Genomic DNA, 25,977 nt, shown 5'->3' on the forward strand with positions numbered 1-25,977 from the left:
ATTACTTGGTCATTCGCGGTCACAACGTATCACCCAAGTAACTTATCGATTCTTGGATTCTAAAGCGTCATCGTCTCTAGACTCTCACGGGCTCCATCCCTTAGCCATAAAGTGCCACTCAACACCGTTGATAACGCCCTGAGAGAGCGGAGCACCCAGGGACTTGAAGAGAGAGGGGCTCAGATCTGCAGCGGAGAGCTCGTCAGCGCAATGTAGGTATTCAAGTAAACATCCCACTGACCGATATCGTACTGGCCGCAGCCCTCACATTCGTCGACGGTCTTGGCGTACTGGCTGGTGCCCGTGGCCGGGTTAGTGATCTGCATATACTGTAGACGTCGTGCATCAGTCCACGAGTCAATCTAGCTATGCAGGACGAATGAAGTGGCACCTGGAAGCAATTTCCTCCGCTGCCGTAGATGAGGTGAGAAATGGCGACGACGGGGTCGTCGTTGCCGTCGGTCTCGCCGCAGGCCCCGAGGCCTGGGTAGTAGTACGTGGCCTGTCAGAGACGGTGAGCCGCCATCATGACCGATAGCGTAGAGGGTCCACTACCTTTCCGGTGTGGGTGACACGCTTCTCGAGAACTTCAATCTCGCCGCCGTCCATGGGCGTGGCGGTGACGATAGCGGTGAGGGCACCGAGGAAAACGGCGAGCATAGCGAAGGGGGCCATTGGTACTGAATGCTACTGAAGAGTGCTTGAAGAGACGTTGTGCTGTGGCGAATGGAACTCGTAAGGAGCCCCGTCCTCCACGCAGGCCTTTTTATATGTTCTATCAAGTACCCTCGCTCAAGGACCAAGTCTGGTAGTACTCACTGACATTGCTTTCGCAGGTTGTCCATGTGGGCGGCATGGCCAGACCCACCCACTCCGCCCACCCTGTTCAGCGTGCAACCGGCGCCGTACGAACCGAACAGAACGTGCGCCTTTGCATGAAACTGTTCGGAGTTAGTGACCCTTTCGATGCCTCCCGGTCATGCATCATGGGTGGCTAGCTCACCACGGCAGCGCACAGGCTGGGACCTCAATTGCTGACACAACATCCGCTCAACAATCCGCTCGCAGGACGCGTTGGTATGCTCTTTTGAGTGGGGAAATATTATGAGTGTGGACTGTCCGTTTTTGGGCGAGATGAATGTGGTTACCGTCCCAGATAGTGCATGATGATGTTGCTCGCGAATTACCCTGCCGCATCAGGAATCATGTCTTTCTCCGATCGATCCATATGGTCCTGTACGGAGCCATGGAGACCAAACTTGAAGAGACTCGGCGACCATGTGGAGATCTGCATCTCCGTTGGCCTCTGCCCAGAGATGGATTCTCCGAGTCTTGCGGAGATGCGTTCTCCGTGCACGTCTGTGCGGTCTGGGTCCTCGTTGTATCATGATTGAGTTCAGGAACAAGAAATCAGCTGGGTGGAGGAAGACGTGGAAGGCAAGCTCAACGCTCTAGTGCCCAGTGAGTGGCTTTACCAAGTCACGATGAATGTATCGTTACCGATTTGATGCAGCATGTACAGGTTGTTGTACATAAGCTTCAGCCAGTGCCTAGTGAACTGCCGCTATGCCGGCGCGCTTGCGTTCTCTAATTCTTGAACAATTGTTTCGGGTCGACCTCCGCACGCCGCGTGCAGGACGAGTGTGTTCAAGGCAGAAGATGAAGGGAAGCTGAAGGTCTGCAGGCGCGTGTACCAGTACACTTGCCTAATCTGTCAACGGCGAAGTTCGAACCGTCACGGTGGCGTCATGTCACGGTAGCAGCCGAACCGCTTCGACTTGAACAGAGCCAGTCTTACAGCTGCTTCCCATCATCATGAGTCCCTGCAAACCCGTGAATAGCCACAGGTGTCATGTCTGAAATGCTGTGATTCGGATGGCTACTCTGGTACGTCCGCATTATGACCTGTAGCGGCATGTCGAAACGCACAACAGGTATTTACACAGGACTCAGGATCGCCGTTTGGTGACCTCTGCACTCGTAATGCTCCCAAACTCAAGACTTATGACCGAGGGAGACATCGGTATGAAAAAATGCGCTGCCAAAGTATGGCCTCCGAGTCCTCAGTCGGCCATGGAGCGCGATGTACTCGCTGAGTCGAAGAAGCTCTCGATGTAGGCCGCCGCCGCCACACTAAATCTAGCACAACAACCCCTCCATTATCGAAAACATACTTCGTGCGCGTCTTCAACACCACAACTACTGACGCACGTACGGTGTTTCACTGTCGGACGCGCACGGTTTAATTCTGAGTGACCGGTGAGTTCTCCGCGCCATTGAACCAATTCAGAGATATAGAACTCAGTAAAGACTGGTGCTTCGGGTGTTCATGGCAGCACTCAGTCGAGATGTACCTCTCGCGCCACAGAGCTAGTCATCAAATGTTTCATACGGTTGCCGCTCCAGACAGTTTGTTGAGTAAGTCAACAGCTTTCAAACACCGACTCTGATTCAGGTGCAAAGAAAGCTAGAAAGGGCAGCGCCGCCTCGGATGGCAAGTATGGGATGCCATACTACTCAGCACCTGTTCTCGTTCTGAACAAATGGGACATGACCAATGAATGCCTTTTACAGAGCTTTAGCTTGTTTCGCAGCGACCATGTGCTGCCATGATTACCTAGTCGGGCGTGCAGAATCTCGACGAACGTGGTCAAACCAGGTGTTTTGCAGCACCGCAAATCCATTCTTCCCAGGCTGTAGCCTGAGGGCGCCCATATTGGACGCTCTGCTTTGGAGATACGCGCACAAGCATCCATTCAATTTCTCAATGCAAGTGCGAAGAGGCTATGACAGGCCAATGAGCAATTGCGTTTCAAGAGCAACATTGATCGAGCCCATTGCACCGATCGCCGATCTAACGCGCATCAACGCCTCGTCAATTGTACGTAGACGCAGCTGAGTTCTCGGTCCCGCAGTGGCTTACTGGACCGTCCCTCGTACAGCGTTGCGCAATGGGCCGCTCGATACGGTGTCATTGGCCGAGTCTCGTCGAATAATGGACTCCCGGCGGCCTTTCCCCTAGCGCTGACACAGACCACTATCCCCCATATGGTGCCAATTTTCATCCACGTTCGTCGATTGTTCTGTCTTACTATACTCTCATGTAGTCCACCAGGATTAGAAGTGGTTGTATCCGTCACACCCGTCTGTGTGTCTCAAGAGCCCTCATCGTTGTCACCAAATGTGTGCCGCAGGCTTTTACTCTGCCCAACATGAATCCAGAAGCAACTAGAACGGTTCCACCTCCGATTGCTCCGATTTTTACAGACATATTATCACTTCTGGTGAGTGACGCCCCTGGAAGCTCAGTTCGTTCGACCTCCTCATGGTGTTTCTCGGACATTGTAGCCCTCGTAGCCCTCTCAAGTTCTACTATCACGGCCCGGAAAAACGGAGATATCTTTCACGAGCGAGCCGCCAACCAATTCCGAAATCATGTCCGTGACGCCAATACTACAATTGTCAAACCACTGAATTACGGAGGCCTCGACAGTGTACCATCCCGCACCTCCGTGTGGTGACCGCGCGCGAGTCCGCGCTCAATGCGTGATGAGTCCGGCACAGTCGGATAGCCTGGGAGGAGCGCAAGTGGCATTATATGGTGAGCGCGCCTTTCGCTGCTTTCTCCTGTAGTTTCATGTGATCGCGGCGGCGCACATCTGCTCGGCGACATGATCGACGCGCTGATTTTGCGGTTGGGACTTCCATTCTGAATCGTCAATGTAGAATGCGTCCAAGACAGTTGCTACATCCAGTGCCATTGAGTAGATGTACCGGTTCACCGGTTCTCTCATACAGATCCCAAACTACCCTGTGGCCGCGGGGCCCGTAAATTTCCCAATCTGCGGGATACCACGTTGATAGGATGTACTCATTCAAGTGCGAAACACTTGCTCAAACGTGCGTATTCCCAATTTTGACAAGATTAGATGGCGAAGTAAAGCGTGGCCATTCTTCAGTCAGCAGGACTTGTCTTCCTGGAGGATGTCTGGCTGGGTTCCTTGCACGTTCGTACCCAGGTCGAAAGCGTGCGTATGCTGCAGTTCAAGGAGCACAGGTCTCATCGGTGCAAGTACTGCATGTACTGTGGAGGCTGTTGAGCACTATAGCTTGATAAATTGTCTCCACCGCTCTGACGACTTTCCGGTAGGTTTCACAACTCTAGAGAGTGCCTCCCAACTGATTCTCAAAATGTTTCCTCCGAGGGAAATAGGTCTGAAAACGTTTCGGTGGCTCTCGCAAGACTCAATGTTGAGACGCTCTTCCCGGACACCCCTCATTCAATGCGCGAACTCAGTGTTTCAGTGCTTGGGCGGGAATCATGCTTCCATTCAGTGCGACTTGCTGAGCCTCACATTGTGTCGGGAGGAACATGTGGCTGCATGAAGTTCGCTAGACGAAAACCACTCAGTCCCAGGACTTGCGACCTAGCTGGCCAGTTGAACCCTGCGTCTAGGAGTCACTGGGGGAACATAAAACCTGACTGCTTTCTCTTATCCTCCTTAGTTCATCTGCCCTCTCATACAGCTTTTCAGCGCCTTCCAGCACTTGCAACAGCCTCGTTCAAAATGTCCCGCTTCGCTATGCTCGCTGTTTTCCTCGGTACCCTCACCTCTATCGTCACCGCCACGCCCATCGACGGCGGCGAGATTGAAGTTCTCGAGAAGCGTGTCACCCATACCGGAAAGGTAGTGGACCCTCTACGCTATCGGTCATAATGGCGGCTCACCGTCTCTGACAGGCCACGTATTACTACCCAGGCCTCGGGGCCTGCGGCGAGACCGACGGTAACAACGACCCCGTCGTCGCCATTTCTCACCTCATCTACGGCAGCGGCGGAAACTGCTTCCAGGTAACACCTCATTCGTCCTGCATAGCTAGATTGACTCGTGGACTGATGCACGACGTCTACAGTATATGCAGATCACTAACCCGGCCACGGGCACCAGCCAGTACGCCAAGACCGTCGACGAATGTGAGGGCTGCGGCCAGTACGACATCGGTCAGTGGGATGTTTGCTTCAATACGTACATTGCGCTGACGAGCTCTCTGCTGCAGATCTGAGCCCCTCTCTCTTCGAGTCCCTGGGTGCTCCGCTCTCTCAGGGCGTTATCAACGGTGTTGAGTGGCACTTTATGGCTAAGGGATGGAGCCCGTAAGAGTTTAGACAAGTTCACAATGCGCTCACGATCCCAAAGGTGCTATTGTCTAATCGTGTGATTACGGTACTATCGTTGTGTGTTTTTACCTACTAGTAGGGCCACTCTTGGATTTGTACATCGAGATTATTTGGTATAGCCAATACTCTAGCATATCAACTCTGTACTACCATGCGCAGCAATGGACTGGACTGAGCACTGTCACTGTCACTGTCACTGCAAGACACCGATGCATCGCGCGTGCAACCTTGGTCGGTAGATAAATGGATCATCTCCTCCTACTCCTCCTCCTCCACTGTCTAGTATCCACTGCAAATCTCGGAGTGAAACCGTCACGTGGGTGCACCGTGCTGGCAGTACCAACATTAACGGTATCCATATACCTGGTGAGCATATACGCGAGAGAAAGTTCCGAGTAGAATCGTGGCACTATGTACGTACTATACACCGCTTGTTAAGCTGACAGTACACCCTGATCACTCCCCTCAGTGACCTCAGGCTCCAGATCCAAATCCTCCGCCACGTCTCTCCAGGCGTCCATTTCTTCCGTCAGGCGTTTCTGGAAAGCCTGTGCAGCTGCATAGGTAGGTTTTCCGAGTACCAAGTATAGCGGGGTCTTTCTACCCGCAGCTTTCCCCTCGCCAGTGACGACGTCTACGAGGAGAGCCATGATCTTCGACGGACATCCGGGAGCTGCTGACCAGCGCTCCCAGAACTTGGCAAACTCGCCCTGTCGTAGCTCGTCATACTCGGGAATGTGATTCTCGCTAAACAAAGGCGCGGTGTGGATGTTCTCGGTGCGGAAGCCACCAGGTACTGCGAGGATGACGCGGACATCGAATGGCGCGAGTTCTGCAGCGTACGTCTCCGCGAATGCTACACGTTTGATGGTTAATGTCATGCAGCATCATTGTGCGATGTCATTCACTGACCATGAATTGTGGCCTTGCTTGCAAGGTAATGTCCCGTCAGCTTTGATCTCACCGTGAGTATCATTGTGCTACATGTAATTGTTCGCACTCACGATGGTATCCGCTTTCCAGACGGACCGACTTCCGAGGAAAACCACCGTTCCTGTACGGCGCGAGCGCATTTGGGGCAACACAGCATTGGTTAGATTGAGCACCCCAAACACGTTCGTCTGGAAGAGCGTTTGAGTATAGGACGGACTACAAGCAATACCGTGACGTCGTCAGCATGCCATGTGTTACGCATTGCGCCATCACGCAAAGCCTACCTCGCTTCCTCCAGGAGTGACTTGGGTGCCCATCCGGCATTGTTGATCAATACATCTATACGACCCCACACTGCAAGTGCCTCCGAGACGACACTCTGTATCTTTTCAGGTGGGTCTATCAGGTCCACTTGAACGACGTGAAGACGCGCACGGTCCGTTTCGGAAAGTGAGAAATTGACTTTGGCGATATCTCGCGCCGTGGCGATAACATAGTCGCCGCGCTCGAGGACCATTGGTACAAGTCGTTTCCCGAATCCCGAAGTGGTCCCTGCAGAGGGGTCGTCAGGAACGCATCTTCTGGTGACTCAAAACCAGGCTGCGGGCGTAATACCAAGCGTGATACCCCCAATTGATCATGGTGACAGACGTGGTTGATGGACAGCGACATCTCTTGGTGCAGGACACTCACCGGTGATCATCCACACCCTCCGCTGTGCATCTGGACTCGCTGACATGGTACGCGGGATTCACGTCGGTGTGGGAGAGCTAGAAGACCGTACTGGGGCTGGCTGAGTGCAAGCCCCACTGGCAATCGCACGGTAAATAAGCCCATCCCTCATGACTCGGTGATCCCGGTCGTCTCTTACGCGGCGGCTAGTACATTGGACCCACTATTGCCAAACAGCACATGAAGGTCGGCCGGGCTGATAGCCGCTGAGAGCGGCCGTGATTCAACCTCTTCTGACGATCGTTCAAACGTTCATGACCGGTTGACCGCCCGAACCTCTCCTTACGAAGCCTACATGCTCATGATTCGAAAATTTGATTGCGCGCGGGCCCTCATGCACAATAAACTGCCTTATTCAAGCCTTGTTACTGTAATAACTTACACAGGCAAAAGCCCATGCCTTGCACGGCTCACGAACTCGATGTTTCGACGGTGAGTTTGAGTTGGAAGGTGGAGGGGACCCTCGCACCTGCGGCCCGGGGCGGCGCTCGGGCCCCCTGGGGATACACGCTCACGTGTTCAAACGGGGACACCGCGTCCAAGTTCTTTATGATACTGTAGAGGATATTATTATATCACAGGCAGATCCTGCAATGGTCATGAAATTAGATCCCACTATATCACTTACAGGCTCCGAAGGACACATGGTGTTGAAGTACATGTTCTCGTCGCTGAAGCACGACGCTGCACAATTCTGAGTTCATGCTTGACCCGGAGTAGCCGGGGTTTCCGGGCCGCGCCAGCATCACCGCGCGCAAGTGACGGCGGGATCGACTTATTACATACTGTGTCATACTGTAGTGCGCTGCTGCACTCGCCGGCAAAAGCAGTCCATCGCGGCGACAGCTCCCGCACAACTTGAATGCTTTGAAGATCGCCGGGCAAGTCTGCCACCAAAGGGGTAAGTAGCGAAGTACAACAATCATGATGCATTGCAATGTGTACGACGACAACGTATGTGTATGCGACAAAGAATGTAACAAAGTCCATCGTTGTCTACGCCGTCTACCACAAGAAGATGAGGGAGCAGTGCCACACGGCCATTAGTGTCTCGTCAGTTTGTAAGTCCAGTCCAGAGGGTCCATCGGGCACCAGTTCAGAGTACCCATTTTACAGCACAACACATACATACACGTCCCTCTATCATCACCTCAAATTGGGATCGCGCCGTTCAAGCGGAAGTCGCGCGAGCTCGCACCGACGCTCAGCGTGAACGTGCCACTCGGCTTCTGCCAGCCCTGCGCCTCCACGTTCCAAATGCTCAGCTCGTACCTGCTAATCGTGATATAGACCGACTGCAGCTCGCCCGGCTCCAAGTACACCGTGTCGAAGCCCTTGAGCAGGCTCGGCGGCTCGCCGCTGCCAGCAGGGAAGTGCACGTACACCTGCGGGATCTCCGTGCCTGCAAGGGCGCCTGTGTTCTCTAGGTCGAACTCCACGCTCAGGAACGGCCGGTGCAGCCACAACGCGGTGGACGAGCCCTCGCCCTGCGGCGTCGGCGCGCCCTCAGCCCACGCGGCCTCGAGGTCCCAGGAGGTCGGGTCGTACTGCGGGACGATGCCCAGCGCGAGGCTTGAGTACTCGAACGTCGTGTACGACAGCCCAAAGCCGAACTCGTACCGCGGCGTGATGTTGTATTGGTCGAAGCGCCGGTAGTCGTAGAAAAGACCCTCGTCGTACGGGATGCTCAGGAGCGTGTCGCCCTCGCCACCGAGCACGAGGAAGACGCCATAGTCCTCAGCTCGCTTCGCGATAGTGTAGGGGAGACGCCCAGACGGGTTGTACGCGCCGTAGAGGACGTCGACGATGGAGTTGCCGGCCTCTTGGCCAGGGACACCTGCCCAGACGATCTACAACAATGTCAGGCACAGTTTATGGCCAAGGAAGTTGAAGCAACGTACGGCAGTGACATTCGGGTTCTCAACCCACGGCTCAATGATGGACGGGCCCACCGAGTGCGCGATGACGATCGTGTTCGGGTTCTGAGACGCGACCGCATTGATCAAGTTATCCGCGTTGTGCCAGAGCGACAGGTTGTTGCGATCTCCCAGGTTTCCGTCGACAGTGATGTATCCCTCACCCGAGTCCGAATTCACGAACACGAGCGCGACGTCCGACAGGTTCGCGATCGCGGCGACGCCGTCCGTGTTCCAGTCGAGGTACCAGTTCGAGATGGACGTCCCGTCTATGCGCGCTTGTTCCTGCAGCACATCGTACGGCGAGATCAAGTACGGGAAGTTCGCACTCCCGGAGCCCCAGCCAATGCCCAGAACACCCTCGTCGCAGCCACGATCCGTGCACCCGTTCGGGCCCATTGGGTTGTTTCCCGCGTCGGAGCCGACGACGAGGAGGCTGCGCGGTGCATTGAGAGGAAGCGCGTTGTTCGTGTTCTTCAGAAGGACTGCGCCCTGTGCGCCAATCTCGCGCACAATCTGGTAGTGATCCGCCTGGACGTCGACATTTAGGTTGTGCTCAGTGTCGTACGGGTTGAACGCATTGAATGACACTATGGGCAATATGAGGCTTATCCCGTAGCTCACAGGAACAGAAGCACGTACCATTCGGGTAGTTCTCGTCCTGGCCGAGGAGGTAGTAACTTGTGAGGATACGTGTGGCCATGTCATCTACACGAGACAGAGGGATCGTGCTGTTCTCGACGAATGCAGTCAGATTCGGGCCCCAGTACGAGTTGCCGGAGCCCAGCGTGATGTCTCCCGGCATCGACATCTGAGGACGTCAACATGCCAAAGTGCCACGACGATCCACACGGGTGTCGCGGCAATGTGCGCAGGAGTGGCAGGATCGGCCAGTGTCGATCCAAGTGTCGATCAACGTCGATCCGGCGGATGTAGACCGAGAGATATACATGGGAAAGAAGGCGTGATTGTTAGTTCGATCCTGGCAGCGGAGCAGTGGACCAGACGCACGTCAAGACCAGCCATCGCACTCAGAGTGCTCATCTGTCCTCCCCAGTCTGACATAATGTACCCGCGGAAGCCAAGCTCACTCTTGAGCAGCTGGTTCAGCGTCCTGTCGTTCTCGCAAGCGTAGGTATCGTTGATCATGTCTGCCCACGCAAAGTCGTGAGAAACGGTGTCTCAACTGAAACAGCAGGATAGACGCACTGTAGCTGCACATGACGCTGGCCGTGCCAGCCATAACCGCGCGCAAGAAGGGCTTGAGGTAGATCTCATGGTTCGTGCGATCGTCGACGTTCGAAGACTCCTGTGTGCGCTTATACTCCTGCTCATAGTCGATGTAATGCTTCGCGCACGCCTGTACACCCGCGGATTGGATACCAAGTGTAGTTTCGTACGCCGCCTCGCCGCTCAGGAAGGCATCCGTGCCGAATCCCTCCCAGTTACGACCGCCCTGCGCAACACGGCTGCATAGCATGTCGGTCAACACTCTGTCAGGCTAGCTCAAGAGATCGCAGGACGCACCCCATGTTCATCATAGGACCAAGCTGCACATGGGCGCCCTTTCCGCGGAACTCCTCACCCATCTGCTGGCCACGGATACGTATTGCCGTGCGGTTCCATGTCGCTGCAGTCGAGATACCAGCCGGGAAGACCGTGTTGAAATCCGTGTAGCGTATGCCGAGCGGCGAGTCCTCCAAGCAAAGTCCGGGCCAGTCACCCACCTGGCCGATGTTGCCGACACAGAGACCCTTCTCCCAGCCGATACCCGTGCTGACGTTGACCTTCTGCTCGAGCGTGAGTGTGCTCACAAATGCCTGTGCGCGCGCGAAAGCGGCGTCCCATGCGGCGGAGAAATCGGGGATAATCTGCGGGCCGGCATTGTCGACCGCGGGTGGGTACAACGGGGAGAGCGCAGGGAATACCGGCGGCACAGGTGTTGAGGACGCGATCGGGTAGGACGTGAACGCGTACGACGAGATGGAGAGCGTCTGCCAGCCTGCACGTTGACGTCATCAGTTTGTAAGTTACATCGCAGAGAAACGCGTGTTGCACATGCCACGCACCGACTTCAGTGCCAAGACCAGTCCAGTAGGGCGGTTCGCCGCCCGCCGTGGGCGACGTTGCGACAGACGCAGGGTCGGTCGGGGCGGGAATGCCGTAGATGGTGTACGTATCCTGTACGGTGTACGACACGCCAGAGACTTCACCGACATCACCGCTTGAGGAGGCCGCAGCAGCGGAAGACACGACACTGGTCGCTGCTGCGCTTGACACGGCACTCGATGCAGCTGCAGACGATGCGGCACTGGAGACCGCAGCGGAGGACGCAGCACTGGAGGCAGCTGCCGCAGAGGACACCGCGACGGATGAGATAGCAACGCTGGATGCTGCCGCAGAAGAGGCGGCTGCTGAGGATGCTATAGCAGAGGATGCGACGGCGCTAGAGATGGCGACAGGGGACTGACCCGAGACAGCGACGACGAGGAAAGCCGCGAGGGCCGCGAGCCGTGCACTGAGGAGGACGGCCATCGTAGCTGCCGGGCCCGCTCAGACTGGAGTTGGGAGGCTGAGGGTTGCTCGGGAATTGCTCGGTGCGTGGGTGGACTTTTATGGCGTACGTTCGCCGCATGTGTTCCAGGTCTGCGGCATTCCCAGCGCCCGGCGGCCTCTCCTTCGATTTCTTGACGCGAATTTTGGGACATCGTGCCGGGATTGGCCCATGGGCGTGTCGCGGTGGCAAGCAGCACACCCAGATCGCGATCTCACCTCCATCACACCGCGTGTCCGTCAGCTGACCTCCTCCCCGCGTCTCTGCACGTAATCCTCCCCCACGCCTCCAAATCCCGTCCGTCGACGGGACGCTGAGCGGGCGGGCGACGGCATACAAGGGCCCACGCCCGCAATAGCAGTGGTCGGACTCACCATTGCGCCCGTGTTCGCCGTCCCTCGAGATCCCTCGTCGCGTTGATCTTCGTTCCTCCCGAATAAGGCAAGGCGGTCGGTACGCACTCGGTACGCACTGTCATCTGGTGATGTTAGCCTAGCCCGCCTCGGTACCGTCACGCCGAGCATACTACATACTAAAAAGGTGTGACAGGAATGAAACGTCGCCGTAGCTGCCGGCCTATGGGGGAGGCAATCAGCCTCCTAAACCCGCCAGGCATGATGCGCTCGACCCTTTTGCAGGCGTCCCATGATTCCCGGCCGTCGCGGGCGTACATCTGTCGTGCCTCGCGGGGGCTTTCGTTAGCTTCTCTTGTTTCTATCGCGTCCTCGAGGACCACAGGTGGCGATACGTACCGTTCGTTCGCATCCACTCAGACTGCAGTACTGTGCATGCGCATAGGAAGGTCGACGCCGATTAATGCCCGAACCACAGTGGCGGAGGCGGCGCCGGCGGCGACGACGGCTCAAAGCGGCTCATCGGTCTCCCCGCGGCCTACGTCCCCATGGGCCGATTGATGGTCCACATTATCGCATCAGCACGCTAAATTTCCCCCGCACTCGCCATGTGCTATCGTTCACCGACGCTCGTCATTCGGTGCGACGCGCCGAGGTGAGCACAAAGCAGTGAGCAATCACTCTGACCTTGCATTGGAGCTCTCAGCCGCGACCTTATCTGAAATATGAATCAGAAGCAGGTAGAAAAGATAATGCATGTCGGCGTCCACGCCCATTCAATACAGCGGGCCAAGGTGTCTCCAGAATTGAACGCACTTACTGCACCCGTCGATGCTGACAATGATAGTGACAGGAACGTTCTGATAGCCTCCGTTTGCCGCACGTCCCATAGCGTGTGGACAGACACGTCTGATCCAATGGGCTATATCTATCCATTATTCAATCACCCGGAGGAATACCGGTGAGTTCCACTTATACACAGTACTTGTTCCGGGGTCAATCATACCGCAGTTAAGCTTGCTCGAGGGAGATATGTTCGTTCTTCGAAAGCGTGTCGCCGAACAGGGTGCGCGACCGCACAGCCATGGCACGTATGCTTCCGTGCTATGTAAATCCACACCCTCGAGAACTCTGTCTCGAAGGTCCAATTCGACAGGACGTGCGTGTCCCACAGATACTGGTTCGGCGGGTAATACCTGTTCAGGATTCAGTCCTGCCAGAGTAGTGGAAGCAAAAGACGCACCCAAATCCCCATGACCAGCACATCTGGCCTGTCGAGCACTAACATCAGCCTGACGTAAGCGAGGCTCAAGCTTGGACCTGGTGCGCGTTCAACGTTCAGCTTTTGCCACGAAATCGTCCGCCGGCAAACGGAGGGTTTATGGATTTAGGGCGAAGATGAAAGCATGCGCGGTTCTGGGTCGTCGAAGCGGACTTGCGTGGGTGTACCCTAGCCTGTCGCATGATTCAGCAGCGAAATTGCACGTATGACAGCCCCAGATGCTCTTGAGCTCGCAAATCACTCACCCTCTTCTCAGAAGTCTCTTTGCAAGACGTTGCAACTTGCAAGCCTATGAGTGATTAGCTAGCATATATGCTAGGTAACGTCAACTCCGAGTAAGATGCGGTTCTTGAGGTGTGCACGGTCATGCCGTACATTCTGGACTGTCGTCTCTGTCACATGTACTAGTTGCATGGAGGTTCTATAATTCGATCGTAAGTGAGCTTTACGTGAAAGTTACAATGCAATACTGACCTGGTCCTGAACGCGGCAGTCCACCTGAGGTCGCACAACGTACCTCACGTTTCAGCAGATACGCCTCCGCTCTATGCATATCGTTTCAACAGTGAGTCTCGCTAGCTGACTCAGTGATATGTGATGAGCACAATACGATGATTATGAGTAGGTGGTACTCAGGCTGACGTGTGGCCACGGGCGTTGGCGGAACTAAGCGCTCGACGCGTCGTGTTTAGGGCAGGTCGTTACGCGACACGGCGCGTCGCGGACAAGTAAGTTGAAGTCGCGGACGCGATACTTACGACCTGCTGCCAAATCTGTTCTGGGAACATCATCGTCTGCGGTCGACTACATCATGGCGGACACCCTAGCAGCCATGGATGACTACTCAGAGATAGCGAGCACGCCGACGATGCTATCTGAATATGAAGACATCGCGTCAGCGTCAGAACTCGGAACCGCGATCGAGACGAGTGTGTCGTCTTCTTCTATCAAAACTCTGAGTCAAACTACCATCGCGAACAAGAAGAGGTCTATATCTGATGTGGTCACGGACGAGAAACCCGCGACCTCCCAAAAGCGGTCAAAACGGGAGGAGCAGAAAGCTGTACGTCCATCGGCCATAGCATGTCCGTCTACTGGTGACGCTGATGATGGCGAAGCATACCGCGGTAGTACATGAAGCACGCGACTCGATTGACTTGTCGAGGAAACGGTTCCTCCACCGCCTTCGCGACCTCTTCCTACCTCTGCTGCCACCGAACACTGGTGTATTCGACACTATCGAGAAGCAACTAGAGGAAGCGAGAGACAATCACTCCTTTATCCCATTACACGAGCTCGAAGACCAACCCCGCCTTGTGCAAGGCCAAATGAAGGATTATCAGGTGGATATTCAAGTTGTACGCCCATTTCGTCTCGTCGAACACTCATGCGGCGTTTAGCTTCACGGGCTGTCGTTCTTGGTTTGGATGTACAGGAATGGTGAGAGGTCAGCGTAGAGCTATTATATCCATACAGGCTGATTGCAAGGGTCTGCAGGCATGAATTGCATACTGGGTGACGAGTAAGTGCCGATGCCAGGAGTCATACACTTTTCTGACGAGTCTGCGTGACCAGGATGGGCCTAGGAAAAACATTGCAGGTATGTCCGATTCTGAGATAGCGCTCTCAAAACTCAACCTCTCGCCTCAGACGCTATCGCTGTTTGCATATATCAAGGAGAACACGAAAAGTGAGTAGCTGTACGACGTCAGTCCGAAAGACCGCTCAAGCGACCAACTAGGACAACAGGAGCCACATCTCGTGATCTGCCCGCTTTCCGTCCTTCCATCATGGCTCGCCGTGAGTATGTCGCTCGTCGTGGGCCGCAGGCACTGACAGCAGCGACGTTCCGCAGGAGGCCGAGCGGTGGACTCCGGCCCTCAAGGTCCTCCGTTTCCACGGCCAAAAGAACGGGCGCAATCGGCTGAAGGACGGCATTCGCTCGAGTGAGCTCAAGTTCGACGTGATGGTGACGACGTACGACTCGTACGTTGCAGAGAACAACTGGTTCAAGTCTCGTCGGTGGATGTATTGTGTCCTGGATGAAGGACACAGGATCAAGAATGCAGATACCAATGTGTCCGGTAGACTACAGGGCATTGGTGCCCTGTATCGTCTCAGTGAGTCCATAAGTGTGATGGATATGCCAGGGAAAACTGATAGTTGAAACTCAGTTCTGACCGGCACGCCGGTGCAAAATAATCTCTTCGAGCTGTGGAGCATTCTGCACTGGCTCTACCCCACTGTCTTTACGCAGGCCTCGGAGCGCCTGTTCAAGCAAGCCTTCGATCTCAGTGCTGGACAGTACTCCATCCCGTTCCTCAAGGCAGCGGAGAAGTTGCTTGCAACTGTCATGCTCCGCCGGACCAAGGCGACGGTCGAGATCAACGTCCCGCCGCGCGAAGAGCTGACGATCTTCTTGCCGATGACGGAAGCGCAACGTTTCTGGACCTACAGACTGCTGACGCGGATGGACACGTTGGACCTGAAAGATATCTTCGATGGTAAACTCGATGATGATCCGGATAACGCGGGCAGGAGGGAGGTGCAGGAGCACCTCGTAGAGGAGATCATGCGCGGTGGCTCTACCCAGAAAGATAGTATGTGTCGTGTCCTCCATGCAAAGACATAATTCTGACGCATTGAATAGAATGGCGGAGACTGATGAACTTGTTGATGCAGCTGCGGAAAGTCTGTGACCACCCATACCTTCTGCCAAACGCAGAGCCCGAGAACTACACCATCGGCGAACACCTGATCGCCTCGTCCTCGAAACTTGTCCTCCTCGACAAGCTATTCGCGGACATCCTCCCGAAGGGTGAGCGCGTTTTGCTCTTCACGCAGTGGACGGGTATGCTCGACCTACTGGAGGACTTCCTGGCTTTGCGCGGGATCCGGTATGCTCGTCTCGATGGCTCGACCACCCGTGCCCGTCGGACTCTCGACATCAAACTATTCCAGCAGGATAACTCGCCATACCAGGTCTTCCTCATATCAACGAAAGCGGGCGGGCTCGGGATTAATCTGACAAAGGCGACAACAGTCGTCCTTGTGGATTCCGACTGGAACCCGCAGAACGACTTGCAAGCGATCGCACGTGCCCACCGGATCGGACAGACGAAGCGCGTACGCGTGTTGAGGTTGATTTGTAGGGGGAGCGTCGAAGACCAGATGCTTGACCGCATCCGACGGAAGCTCTTCCTTTCATTGAAGGTCATGGGCACTGACAACCCGACCAATGATACCGAGACTCCACAGATGAAGACGGGCGAGCTATTGAGCATCCTTCGCAAGGGGAGCAGCGCTCTGAAGGACAGCACTGGTGCGATGAGTTTCTCGCAACTCCTTCACACGAACATACAGACAATCCTGGAGGCATCGAGGGAGCGTGATGACGCGCGGGCGGCGGTGTCGGAAGGAGCTCCCACAAGCGAGGTGGACGAGAAAGTAGTGCAGGATGCAGAGGAAGAAGAGCGTAAGCTATTGGCGGGTATTGTCCGCGTTCAGAGCAGGCTCTTTGAGGGCAGAATTGTGCAGCAGTCAAAACACCCGTCCAATGCCGATATCGCCGCGGAGTGGCAGGACATACAAAAGCGGGCTCACCACAATCGCATCGTCAAGGTTGATGGGATGGAGATGATCGCAGAACATATAGGCCCTGAGGTCCCAATGGTATGCTGCATATCCTTACGCTCGCCTAAATGGCTTGCCTGACATGAGCCCGAAGTCCTCGGCTGCACCGCCCAAAGCCGTCGTGAAGCGGGGAAGAAAGAAGTTTGAAACCCAAGATTGGTGTATATTTTGCCGCGACGGGGGCGATCTCTTCGTTTGCAACTATTGCCCACGAGGTGAATCTCATGTTTATACGTCCACGTCCCTCTTCGCGACTCACACACGGTAGTATTCCACGCGGAATGTCACGGTTACAGCAAGAGGCAGATGGAGAGGCAGACCTTGGTCTCTTGTGCACAGCACACGTGCACGGACTGTCAACGAAGTACCGCGGACTCAGGCGGTATGCTGTTCAGGTCTGTCTCGCTGCTCATAGCTAGTCATACGGATTAGCCTCATGATCTGTCTACTAGATGCAGGACATGCCCGCAAGCCTTCTGCGAGGACTGCCTCCCCCCGGGAGACATCGATGCCATTGGAGACGAGCTGCCTGAGTTGTGAGTAATTCGTTCTGTGCTCGTCCCTACGCTTTCTGACGCTCAGCTCGTGGTCCATCCAGTCTTGTGCTGGGCTATGGGGTGACAAGCACGGCATACTATATCTACTGTGATGCTTGCCGCCAACGGAAGGGGGAGGACCCGGAATGGTGGGCTGCCTGGCAAGAGGAGTTTCAGGCAGCCGAAAAACAGCTCGCGAAAGCCTCTCGATGACGTGGGTCATAGTGTATCAACGGAAGTCCGGCACATCTTGTGTTTGCCTGTTCTGACGAGTCTATCTATGCTGTGCAGTCGTCGTGCTATCTGATTTGCATTTGTTGTCGCCGTAGCTGCATTGTATCTCATGCACTTGTATACTATCCTCCCTGAAGCTAATTGTACGGCCTCTTTCGAAGCCATGCTTGGTCTCTTCGCCGACTCTTCCAGCCAGGTCACATCTTGCATGTTTCGCTCTGCGCACTTTAGCTGGTGTGTCAAGTTCATCATCTGTTGTTCTGCAACCTTCACAGGAACTTTTTCATACGTAGATCGTCCATGGAGGTCGCTGGATGCTAACCTCCATCGAGACGGTGTGGAAGGGAAATCCGGCTGAAGGCTGGAGCGCCGACGCGTAGCGTCGTGTTTTTATTTGTCTTCTCTCTCTCAGAGTCTCTCAGCTGCGTTACCTTATATCATTCCGCATACAGACAATACTTATTATCTACAATACAACCCTTAATCTACTGTACCACCGACTCTACCGGTGTGGAGGAGAAATCCGGCCGAGGTCTAGATCGACGCGTAGCGTCACGGTTTTACTGCTATTCTCTCTCTTGGCAGTGTTAGCTTATATCATTTCGCATGCAGACGTTACCTACGATACAAACATCAATCTACTGTACCATCGACTCTACCGGCGCGCTCGCGAGGAACCGGAAGGCGGAGGCGGAGGACCGACCGTAGGGCGAAGTCACAGACGCCGGGCGACGTCGAGCAGCGTCGAGCAGAGTGCCGCACCTGTCGGGGGCCCATGTCGCGAACGTCGTTAGCAACGCTCCGCCGCTGTCAGCCCAGCACCGAGACCATGGTCCGCCGCCCGAAGCCGGAAGGGAATCAACGAACGTCGTCACCCGGGCGGGTGTTGTACCTTCCTCATTCGGTATCACTCCTTCCCGATCTGTCAGTGATCGCTCGTCTTTCACTCATCACGCTTCCTTTCGAACTTGCTACGGGGTCTCCTCTGTCTGCTGCTCCTCCTTAGTTCCTTACCTCTCTCGCACTTCTGTGACTGCTCCGTATTTATAGAGGGCCGCGTCGCCCGCTCTCCCCATCAATTCGGCTCGTAGTGAATCTCATCCCCTCGCTTCGCGCGCACTTCAAGATTTGGCACGGACGAGCGACGCGGCGGTCGCGCGTGCACCTCAAGTCGAGCACGTCGAGTAGTCGAGACGCGAAAATAAGTATTCATCTCTATTTAGGTGGCCCCACTACCCTCTACAGAACTTGAACATCGCCCGCCGTCCCTTCTCCAGCCCGAATGCCCATCGCAGACTGACTCCATCAAATGGCTGCTCCAGGAGACGTATTTGTGTGTGTGTTGGTTCGCCGCCACGCGCGCATTCCCTCCGACAACGGACCGCGCTGGCCTGCGGCGTAGTCTCCGCTGTCGTCGCATGCGAAGCGACTCGCGGCCTTGTGCGGTCTCGGAGCGCCAATCCCAGTTTAGCCATTGGACCATCGTTCGAGCCCCAAGCCCCAAGTATGATACGAAGGGTTCGGTTCCGCCATCCACTTGAATGGTGAGTTTGCGATCTTAGTATATCCCATCACGCAAGGCTTGGATAATTGGTGTCTGTAGGACGCACTGTTCAGCTCGGAGAGGTTGCGGTAGGTCTTCAGTATGTTGACCTATGCTTTGTATGAATCGGTACATAGTATGATGCGATGGCACATACTTGAGTACTTGTTACTAACACGGGAGCCGGTGCCGACGCGTTATCTGAAGGATGTCCCACGGGAAAAGCTTACAACGGCGAACTATTGCCTGTTGCACATCAACGAACGTGCCTTGCGCCGCGGTGGACAGTCCTATTTTGTGTGTCAAATGTGGGCAGATATGATGCTATACGAGTCCAGTTGCCACCGGCGGCGACTCATCCGTTCTTCGGGAGAAGTATGACACTGTGCTATTCGGTCAATTCCTGGATGCGATGTTCCCCGGCATGTGCAGCCCTTCAAAAGCAGTGTTCCGAATGTCTGGTAAGTCCTGACATCCCCAGTCGCTCCTTCCGACCCTACCACACACTCGTTACTAACTGGCTGTGCCTTGAAGAATATACTCATACTCATTCACCAATATGTTCTCTGCTGCATTCGCAGTCTGTGTCCTGCAACTCTTCGCCGTGTTGGTTGCATCCGCGCTACCTCTGAAGGCTCTTATCAAGCGAGACGACTTCCAAGGCGACGTATGTTAGGCTCTGTTGTGTCGCTAACTGCCAGTGCTTATACAATTGTTACTTGTTCAGGCGACGTATTACGAGACCGGCACGGGGGCTTGTGGATACAACGACAGCGATAGCGATCCCATCGTAGCCATCTCACATCTCATCTATGGCGATGGCAGTAATTGTGATCTGGTACGGTGCGCCGGAGTCAGTTGGTATTGTTTGTACCTTGACTACTAGTGGAATGTCAACAGTGGATTCAAATCACCAACCCCTCCAATGGTCAAACACAATACGGACATGTCCGTGATGAATGCGAGGGTTGCGCACAATATGACATTGGTTGGTCTCCAAGTCTAGGGTGAGACACAGAGCTGATTGACGGTATCATAGATCTGAGTCCGTCACTGTTTCAAAGCCTTGGGGAGGATCTGTCTGTCGGCCGGTTCGAAGTGAATTGGCATTACATGGATAAGGACTTTTCCCCGTGAGTGGGCTCATGTTGCTTGCGTTGCTAGCCAAATGAATGGGCTATATTCAATCAGTAACGCATCAATGTATCACACTGGTAGTTGTGTTTAAATCCGAGATCTTGGTCGTCCTGTCCGGTCGGCTACACCGCCCAATTTTCGGGAGCTGACGCTGACCCTAAATGTGTTGGGTCACGCCGGCGTCTGCGTCAGGTTGGGGGTGGTCCCGATCAGCCCGCGGTAAGACAGAAATCAAGTATTATCCAAGGTCCCCTCAGGAGCCTCTGACGGTCAGCTTGGGTGCGGAGCTGAGCATCGGGTCTATTTATGGCAATCCATAGGCGATCGAAATGCGACGGACTGCATTTCCGAAAGCCTTACTTGTATCTCCAGTTTGTAGCATTACTTGGACCTCTCCGGTCATGTATTGACGGCTCGACACCAACCTCCGCCCAGTGTCCTTCGCAGATGAGGATGGGCACATCATAATGATTGTCCCTGCACGCCATATAGCCTCTTCCGACATTTCAAGGATACCACTTGCTTATGAGCACCACAGCTGAGTGGGATACACACGGGACAGTCATTTGATTACCATGATCACGATTCAACTACGATACGAGGGGCATTAATCGAAGCTATACTACCGAACAATGAACGAATGTTGATTATGGACGTAGAGCGACTGGCAAAGCAAAATTAAAGAGCAATGATTCGAGTCAAATCTATAGCAGGATGACGACAAAGCAAGTGAACAGACAAGAGTGAGAATCAACCAAAAACAGAAGCGGGAGTAGCTTGCACGGAAGTGGTGCCTTTACCGTCGGCGGCGTTGTCTCCGATGATCTGCTCGGATGTTGGGACTGCATGAGTAGCGTCATGCAAGTCAGCAGAGCCGAAAAGCTTCTGGTCCGCCTCAAGTGCTTTTTTGAAAACCCTATGAAAGGTGTGAGCTTGCATCACACAAATGTTCGCACCCGGCAAAACGACATACCTTGAACGTGCTTCCTTGGTGGCGTGCACAGTACGAATCTCATCAAGCTTCTTGTCAACATCGCCCCAGAAGTTGTTCTCGAGACCATCCTTCGCGAGCGTGATGCGTAGTTGATGACACTGTAAGAGATTGTGTTCAATGAGACGAGGGACTGTATAACAATGAAGGAGAGAATGCGTACAAGAAATGCAACACGAGCACACATGAATATGGTGACACGGACTGCGTGGGCCTTATACATGTGCGAAATCTCCGCACACAGGTCAAGGATATTCAATAGAGCTGGCTTCCGCTTCGACGACCCCTTCTCGGTTTCTAGTGCTTTCTCACCGACAATTTTCACAAGCAATTCTTGACCGAGGGACAACAAGATCTGCAGCGAGTGTCAGCGAGTTTCCTGTGCTCCACTAGTGCAATTGAGAACAACTTACACTTGACTTGAGTGCCGCCCGACGATCGGTGAGTCGGCCCTGTGCTCGCAACCTGACTTTGCCGAACCTGTACTCATCGTTCCGGACATCTCATCAGGAAACCGTGCAATCTCTGACAGTATTTGTGTCTGAGAGCCGGCCTTCAGAGGCGTCAGGACACTTCAGATATTGAAATTCATCAGAACAGCTCAGTGAGCCTCAGATAGTACCAGACAGTATCAGATAGCATAGGACATCAGACAGCAGAGATCACATTTCGTCAGAAAACCTCTCCTGCATGTAACTCGGTGCAAATGCAACGTATTTAGACAGCTACATTCATCATAATATATATGTCTGTACGTCAGGTCAGTCTGGCTGGAGGAAGGTCCACACCGGCTGCGTATAGATGCCCCTGGCGCGCTCCATCTGCGCGAGAATCTATGTGCCAGGCAGCGCCGTGCCCTCGTACTGCACCGCGTACTCAGGCTCGCTCTGGAGAGTGCGCGCGCGCGTGTCGATCGTGCGCCACTCGAGGTCGAGGTCGAGGTCGATGTCGAGCATGGGTAAGCGTGGTGGTATACCGGTGTGGGTTTTGCGTCAGTGACGACCAGAAGGCCTTGTCAGGCACTGGTGTCCCTGCAGATGTTCAGCGGGAACGGCGGGAGGTGAGGAGAGGGTGACGCACTCGAATTCGACGTCCCACATCGTGCTGTATTTGTATAGGCTTCACGGTCACGTCAAAGCGCTCGTGGGCATCCCAGCGCGCAAACGGCAGGACCAACGGAGCTCGCTCGGCGCCGAGCCACGGCCGCGAGTCCTCTTAGAACACGTCCAGGATCTCCTCGAGGTCGTCCATGACGATGCGTCCTCTCGGAGAGCGCCTCAGTGCCTCGGCCTCAGCAGCGACGTCCGGGTCCGCGACCGCGTCCCGGACGACCTTCTGGACGATCTCTTCGTCCTCGTCGTCGAGGAGCTCGCGGTGCGCCTCCTTCGCCCGCCGGATCTCGCTGAACGCGGCGCCCACCTGAGCCTCATACACCTTGACAGACACAGACGTCTTACAGAGCCGATCAAGGTGAACATAGTCCTTCTCCACGAGCAGGCCACGGCACAACTTCGTGTGCTTCAGACTCTTCCCTGGCTTGTTGGCGGCGAAGGGTGGTTACTGATGCTGGGCGACAGAGAGCCGCGTCTTGTCCATCCCGGTACGCACCCGAGCCACAGGGATCGACGCAATGTCGGACGGGAAACTCACTGTATTGACCTCGTCATCGCCGGCCTTGTTGTGGTATGTAGTGCGTCGCAGCGCACTCGCTGTCCTCGCGATGTTTGCAAGCGCGCTCGCGCAATCGGGGCGAGACAGAGTAGCGCGGGGTGGCTCGCTCAACAACTTGACTAGCGGGGGCACTGGTACGGTAGGACTCGCCTTCAGACTTAGGCTTGCCCTCGGGATAGCCAATGTTTCAGCCTTGAGCTTGATCATACGGACGCTCTCTTGACTGTTCGTCCGCGTTCGAGGCAAAACGGTCCGCACTGAGCTGCCTGAGTCGCAGCGCTGGCAGATGTGGGCCTGCCTTGCATCGCCGGACGTCTCGTTCTCGTCCAGCGCGCAACCTCGGAGTGCTCGTGCTTCTTCCGGATTGATATGCGTGTTTAGAACGATGCATCGCTAGGTGGCGAAGGGATGACATACGGCTTGGGCACGAGTATAGTGCGCAGCTTCCCGCCGAGAGCTGGGCCTGTGCTTGCCAGAGCTCTGGGCCGCGCGGGGGCGTTCGAGAGGACGACCTGCGCAGTGGCAGTGAGAGTAGCCATGGTAGGGTACGCGAACGGGTAATGTCGTAGTGCGCGTTGGTGAGCAAGTTGAAGCAGTGATCATGAGTCACGACTCAGAGGCGCGGTTGAAGTGCTAAGCGCCTCAGCCACGTCACGCAACTGACGCGCGCTCGCTCTCACCGCACTGCACCACACGCCCACCCTCGACCTCAACATCCTCATCGCCGTCTCTTGCATTCACTTTGCGTGTCCTCTTGCCGCCTACCTCGATGATGTACGCATGAGCCTGTCCGCAAGACACGTCAGCACGCAAAGCGACCGGTCGCGCGCCCCACGATCGCGTGGCTCAGCAGCCGCAAAGAGCTCCAGCGACGCGCCGAGAGCACCGCCAGAGATATGTAGAGAATGGGTGGCCAGCGGGACAGCAACTTCAGTGAGTGTACCTCACTTGTCCACTTGACCCGCAGATAAACCGAACAAGCATATCCCATCCAGGACAACCTGACAGAGACCAACATGAGGGAGATGGCCCCTGTGCGCGTATGTGCGAGAAAGCACGAGCGCGGTGAAAACGGGTGGCACAGACTTGCCGATACAAGTTGGTAAGTATGCACTGGAAAGCCTGAACATGCCGCGCACCGGCATGGCCAACACAAACTTGCTGCACACAGTTACGATGCGGCACACGCCGACACGCATGCTCAAGCCCGGCGTGACCTAGCCCGCTAAGGAGGACCACACGTCGAGAAGGAGTTGTGCCACTGAGCACCCAGACGACAAAGGGGCACTTAGCCCATCCCTGACGTTTGGTAGCTCCACCCGCGAGAATCTCTGCGGTCATTCGTGCTCGCTGCGCGATGCGTCTCCTTCGGGTGCCTCGGCGCGCCTGTCTGACTTGGGCTGCAAGGGTAGCAACCTGGAGCTCGTGCTCGGGTTCTCGGTGCGTGCATATCCAGGCTTGTCCACGCAAACACGGCGAGACCGCAGGAGCAGGCAGTGGCTCGCGTCGAGCGTGCGCGTGGCCTTGTTCTTCGAGTGTCGCGCGGCGAGCTTTTCAGCCGTCTTCGCATCAGTGAACGCGCACGCCGGCGCAGCAGTTCTCACTCGTCGAGTGAGTGGGGCCCCGTTGACTGCGAGGAGCGCGGAGCAATCACACATCCTCGCAGGTGGGTGGTCGGCGCAAGTTGAGCCCGGCGGACGCAAGCGCGAGGAGACGCAAGGGCGACAAGCTGTACACGCCGACCAGCAAATGCACAGTCGGTGAGTTTGAGCTTGCGGTGTGCAGCTACGCGCATGGACCGGACAATAGCTCGCGCAAGTGTACCGTACTAGTAGCTAGTGTAGACAGTGATTAATTGGCCCAAAATATATTTGTGTAATATATATCCTCTGGTGTATCTGACATGCTGACGCAGATTCGGACTGCTCTGAGACTCTCTGAGAGTGTCTGACGCTGTCTGATGATTCTATCTGACAACAACAATTCGCAAAAAGTCGAGATCTTGAGGGCTGGCTGGATGAGCCGTTCTGATGCGATCTGAAGCGTTCTGAGCGCTTATGAAGCCCCTGACAGGGGCCGTCAGAGGAATTGCACGAAATCCTGATGCTGATGTGAAGCCCCATGACGGATTGTTTGCAAGGATTCCCTGTTATGCCGAGCGCTATCAACATCGTTGCACATGAAGTGGGCTGACTGCATACCAAAAGGCGTTGCGTGACCTCGCCCTCTCCAAGGTAGAAGTCGAGATTAGGGGAGACAATGATGGCGTACGAATACAAGTCAATCTTTCTCTGTTATACGTGAATGAGTATGTCAGTGATGTGTTACATATCTCACGGCGGCTGAGGAAATATTTATGGGAAGCGTACACGCACCCAAAGTGTGTCTGGAATCTTCCATTGTGCTTGGGCAGGCTGAATCTGCGTGAGCATATCTTGAACAACTGCCATCTGCGCCGAGTTGTAGAGCATGTGTTCCCGGTTGGACATCTATGACAAAAGTCCATAATATCGCAAGGACATGATGGCGGAGCGAATCCATACTGAGCGGACGAGGATTCTAAACCCAGCAAACAGTAGTAAGGACTCACGGAAGCGACTTCAACAAGCTCGTTGTGTTGGGACTTTGGTAGCTTGAAGTGTCGTGCGAGCATGTCAGCGCATTGCGCAAGATCACCCTCAGCACGCCGCTTCGTGCCCGCAACAGCTGCTGGTGAACCATCTGACTCGGAGCGGCCTACACCGGGCGTATGACGGTCATCATCTCCCTCATCAGGACTTCTCCCCGTCGCCAGCTGTCCTATATCAGCATTGCTTGACTCTGGCGAGGTTGATGACGTGGGTACATCCTGGTCGTTGGAATTGTCAATATCAAGGAGAGAGTCCTTGTCCGAGTCGGTGTTAGGCATGCCGTCAGGAAAGAGAGAGGAGGAAATAAAATGGGAGTCTGATACTGGAATGAGCGTGAGCTCCGGGTTCAGAGCGCTGATCTGGGAGTGAGGAAGGAGTCAATGCGTGTCCTGTGTACGCCGGCAAGATGTCTCATCACGTGGAGACTCATGTTCTGGCTGTAACTCTGAGCACTGCAGAGTGTCGCGCCGTCTCTGGGAATGCCGCGCACGCCATCCACACGTCTGCATAGTGATGGTAAATATAAAAGAGAAGCTGTGGTCATATTAGATCATGCACTGACAATTCAACTTGAAGGTTATGAGACTGTACCAGGGGATAAGTCGCGAGTGCGCTGTCTGCTATGTACGAAACACACCAACCGGGAAGTAACA

General features: G+C 55.0%; 8 protein-coding genes across 8 annotated transcripts; 3 read left to right on the forward strand and 5 right to left on the reverse strand.

Moving 5' to 3' along the window:
• Positions 1-62: 62 nt before the first annotated feature.
• Positions 63-944, reverse strand: C8Q71DRAFT_554748 (RlpA-like double-psi beta-barrel-protein domain-containing protein-containing protein). Its single transcript, XM_047919313.1, has 4 exons — positions 556-944; positions 392-502; positions 242-329; positions 63-185 (listed from the first exon to the last, which is right to left on the reverse strand). The coding sequence occupies exons 1-4, from the start codon at positions 673-675 to the stop codon at positions 85-87; spliced, it is 420 nt and encodes a 139-aa protein (XP_047779685.1). The 5' UTR covers positions 676-944; the 3' UTR covers positions 63-84.
• A 3,624-nt stretch (positions 945-4,568) lies between these two features.
• C8Q71DRAFT_705787 (RlpA-like double-psi beta-barrel-protein domain-containing protein-containing protein) lies at positions 4,569-5,159 on the forward strand (the record flags this gene model as incomplete). The annotated part of the gene is made up of 4 exons (XM_047920460.1): positions 4,569-4,688; positions 4,742-4,852; positions 4,915-5,002; positions 5,059-5,159. 4 exons carry the CDS (start codon positions 4,569-4,571, stop codon positions 5,157-5,159), a joined length of 420 nt encoding a protein of 139 aa, XP_047779686.1.
• Positions 5,160-5,458: 299 nt separating this feature from the next.
• Positions 5,459-7,095, reverse strand: C8Q71DRAFT_753739 (NAD-P-binding protein). The gene is made up of 5 exons (XM_047923450.1): positions 6,806-7,095; positions 6,397-6,664; positions 6,184-6,328; positions 6,092-6,131; positions 5,459-6,035 (listed from the first exon to the last, which is right to left on the reverse strand). Exons 1-5 carry the CDS (start codon positions 6,849-6,851, stop codon positions 5,614-5,616), a joined length of 921 nt encoding a protein of 306 aa, XP_047779687.1. The 5' UTR covers positions 6,852-7,095; the 3' UTR covers positions 5,459-5,613.
• Positions 7,096-7,746: 651 nt separating this feature from the next.
• C8Q71DRAFT_753743 (glycoside hydrolase superfamily) lies at positions 7,747-11,498 on the reverse strand. Its single transcript, XM_047923451.1, has 7 exons — positions 10,830-11,498; positions 10,288-10,762; positions 9,970-10,229; positions 9,772-9,911; positions 9,403-9,571; positions 8,746-9,350; positions 7,747-8,694 (listed from the first exon to the last, which is right to left on the reverse strand). Exons 1-7 carry the CDS (start codon positions 11,293-11,295, stop codon positions 7,996-7,998), a joined length of 2,814 nt encoding a protein of 937 aa, XP_047779688.1. The 5' UTR covers positions 11,296-11,498; the 3' UTR covers positions 7,747-7,995.
• Positions 11,499-13,713: 2,215 nt separating this feature from the next.
• C8Q71DRAFT_753765 (P-loop containing nucleoside triphosphate hydrolase protein) lies at positions 13,714-17,546 on the forward strand. The gene is made up of 14 exons (XM_047923452.1): positions 13,714-14,012; positions 14,068-14,292; positions 14,350-14,389; positions 14,447-14,471; positions 14,525-14,549; positions 14,600-14,639; positions 14,691-14,749; positions 14,805-15,069; positions 15,124-15,549; positions 15,600-16,621; positions 16,677-16,797; positions 16,851-16,977; positions 17,035-17,118; positions 17,181-17,546. The coding sequence occupies exons 1-14, from the start codon at positions 13,761-13,763 to the stop codon at positions 17,329-17,331; spliced, it is 2,862 nt and encodes a 953-aa protein (XP_047779689.1). The 5' UTR covers positions 13,714-13,760; the 3' UTR covers positions 17,332-17,546.
• A 1,829-nt stretch (positions 17,547-19,375) lies between these two features.
• Positions 19,376-20,152, forward strand: C8Q71DRAFT_753778 (RlpA-like double-psi beta-barrel-protein domain-containing protein-containing protein). The gene is made up of 4 exons (XM_047923453.1): positions 19,376-19,562; positions 19,623-19,733; positions 19,796-19,883; positions 19,935-20,152. The coding sequence occupies exons 1-4, from the start codon at positions 19,455-19,457 to the stop codon at positions 20,030-20,032; spliced, it is 405 nt and encodes a 134-aa protein (XP_047779690.1). The 5' UTR covers positions 19,376-19,454; the 3' UTR covers positions 20,033-20,152.
• A 630-nt stretch (positions 20,153-20,782) lies between these two features.
• C8Q71DRAFT_898004 (uncharacterized protein) lies at positions 20,783-21,979 on the reverse strand (the record flags this gene model as incomplete). The annotated part of the gene is made up of 5 exons (XM_047928769.1): positions 20,783-20,948; positions 21,006-21,124; positions 21,187-21,378; positions 21,437-21,503; positions 21,900-21,979. The coding sequence occupies 5 exons, from the start codon at positions 21,977-21,979 to the stop codon at positions 20,783-20,785; spliced, it is 624 nt and encodes a 207-aa protein (XP_047779691.1).
• Positions 21,980-22,238: 259 nt separating this feature from the next.
• On the reverse strand, positions 22,239-25,754 carry C8Q71DRAFT_898006 (uncharacterized protein; the record flags this gene model as incomplete). Its single annotated transcript, XM_047928770.1, has 6 exons — positions 22,239-22,555; positions 23,396-23,480; positions 24,896-24,985; positions 25,070-25,183; positions 25,285-25,683; positions 25,743-25,754. 6 exons carry the CDS (start codon positions 25,752-25,754, stop codon positions 22,239-22,241), a joined length of 1,017 nt encoding a protein of 338 aa, XP_047779692.1.
• Between the last annotated feature and the right edge of the window lie 223 nt (positions 25,755-25,977).

This window comes from Rhodofomes roseus, assembly GCF_022264815.1.
Source record: "Rhodofomes roseus strain CIRM-BRFM 1785 chromosome Unknown C8Q71scaffold_8, whole genome shotgun sequence".
Taxonomy (NCBI): domain Eukaryota; kingdom Fungi; phylum Basidiomycota; class Agaricomycetes; order Polyporales; family Fomitopsidaceae; genus Rhodofomes; species Rhodofomes roseus.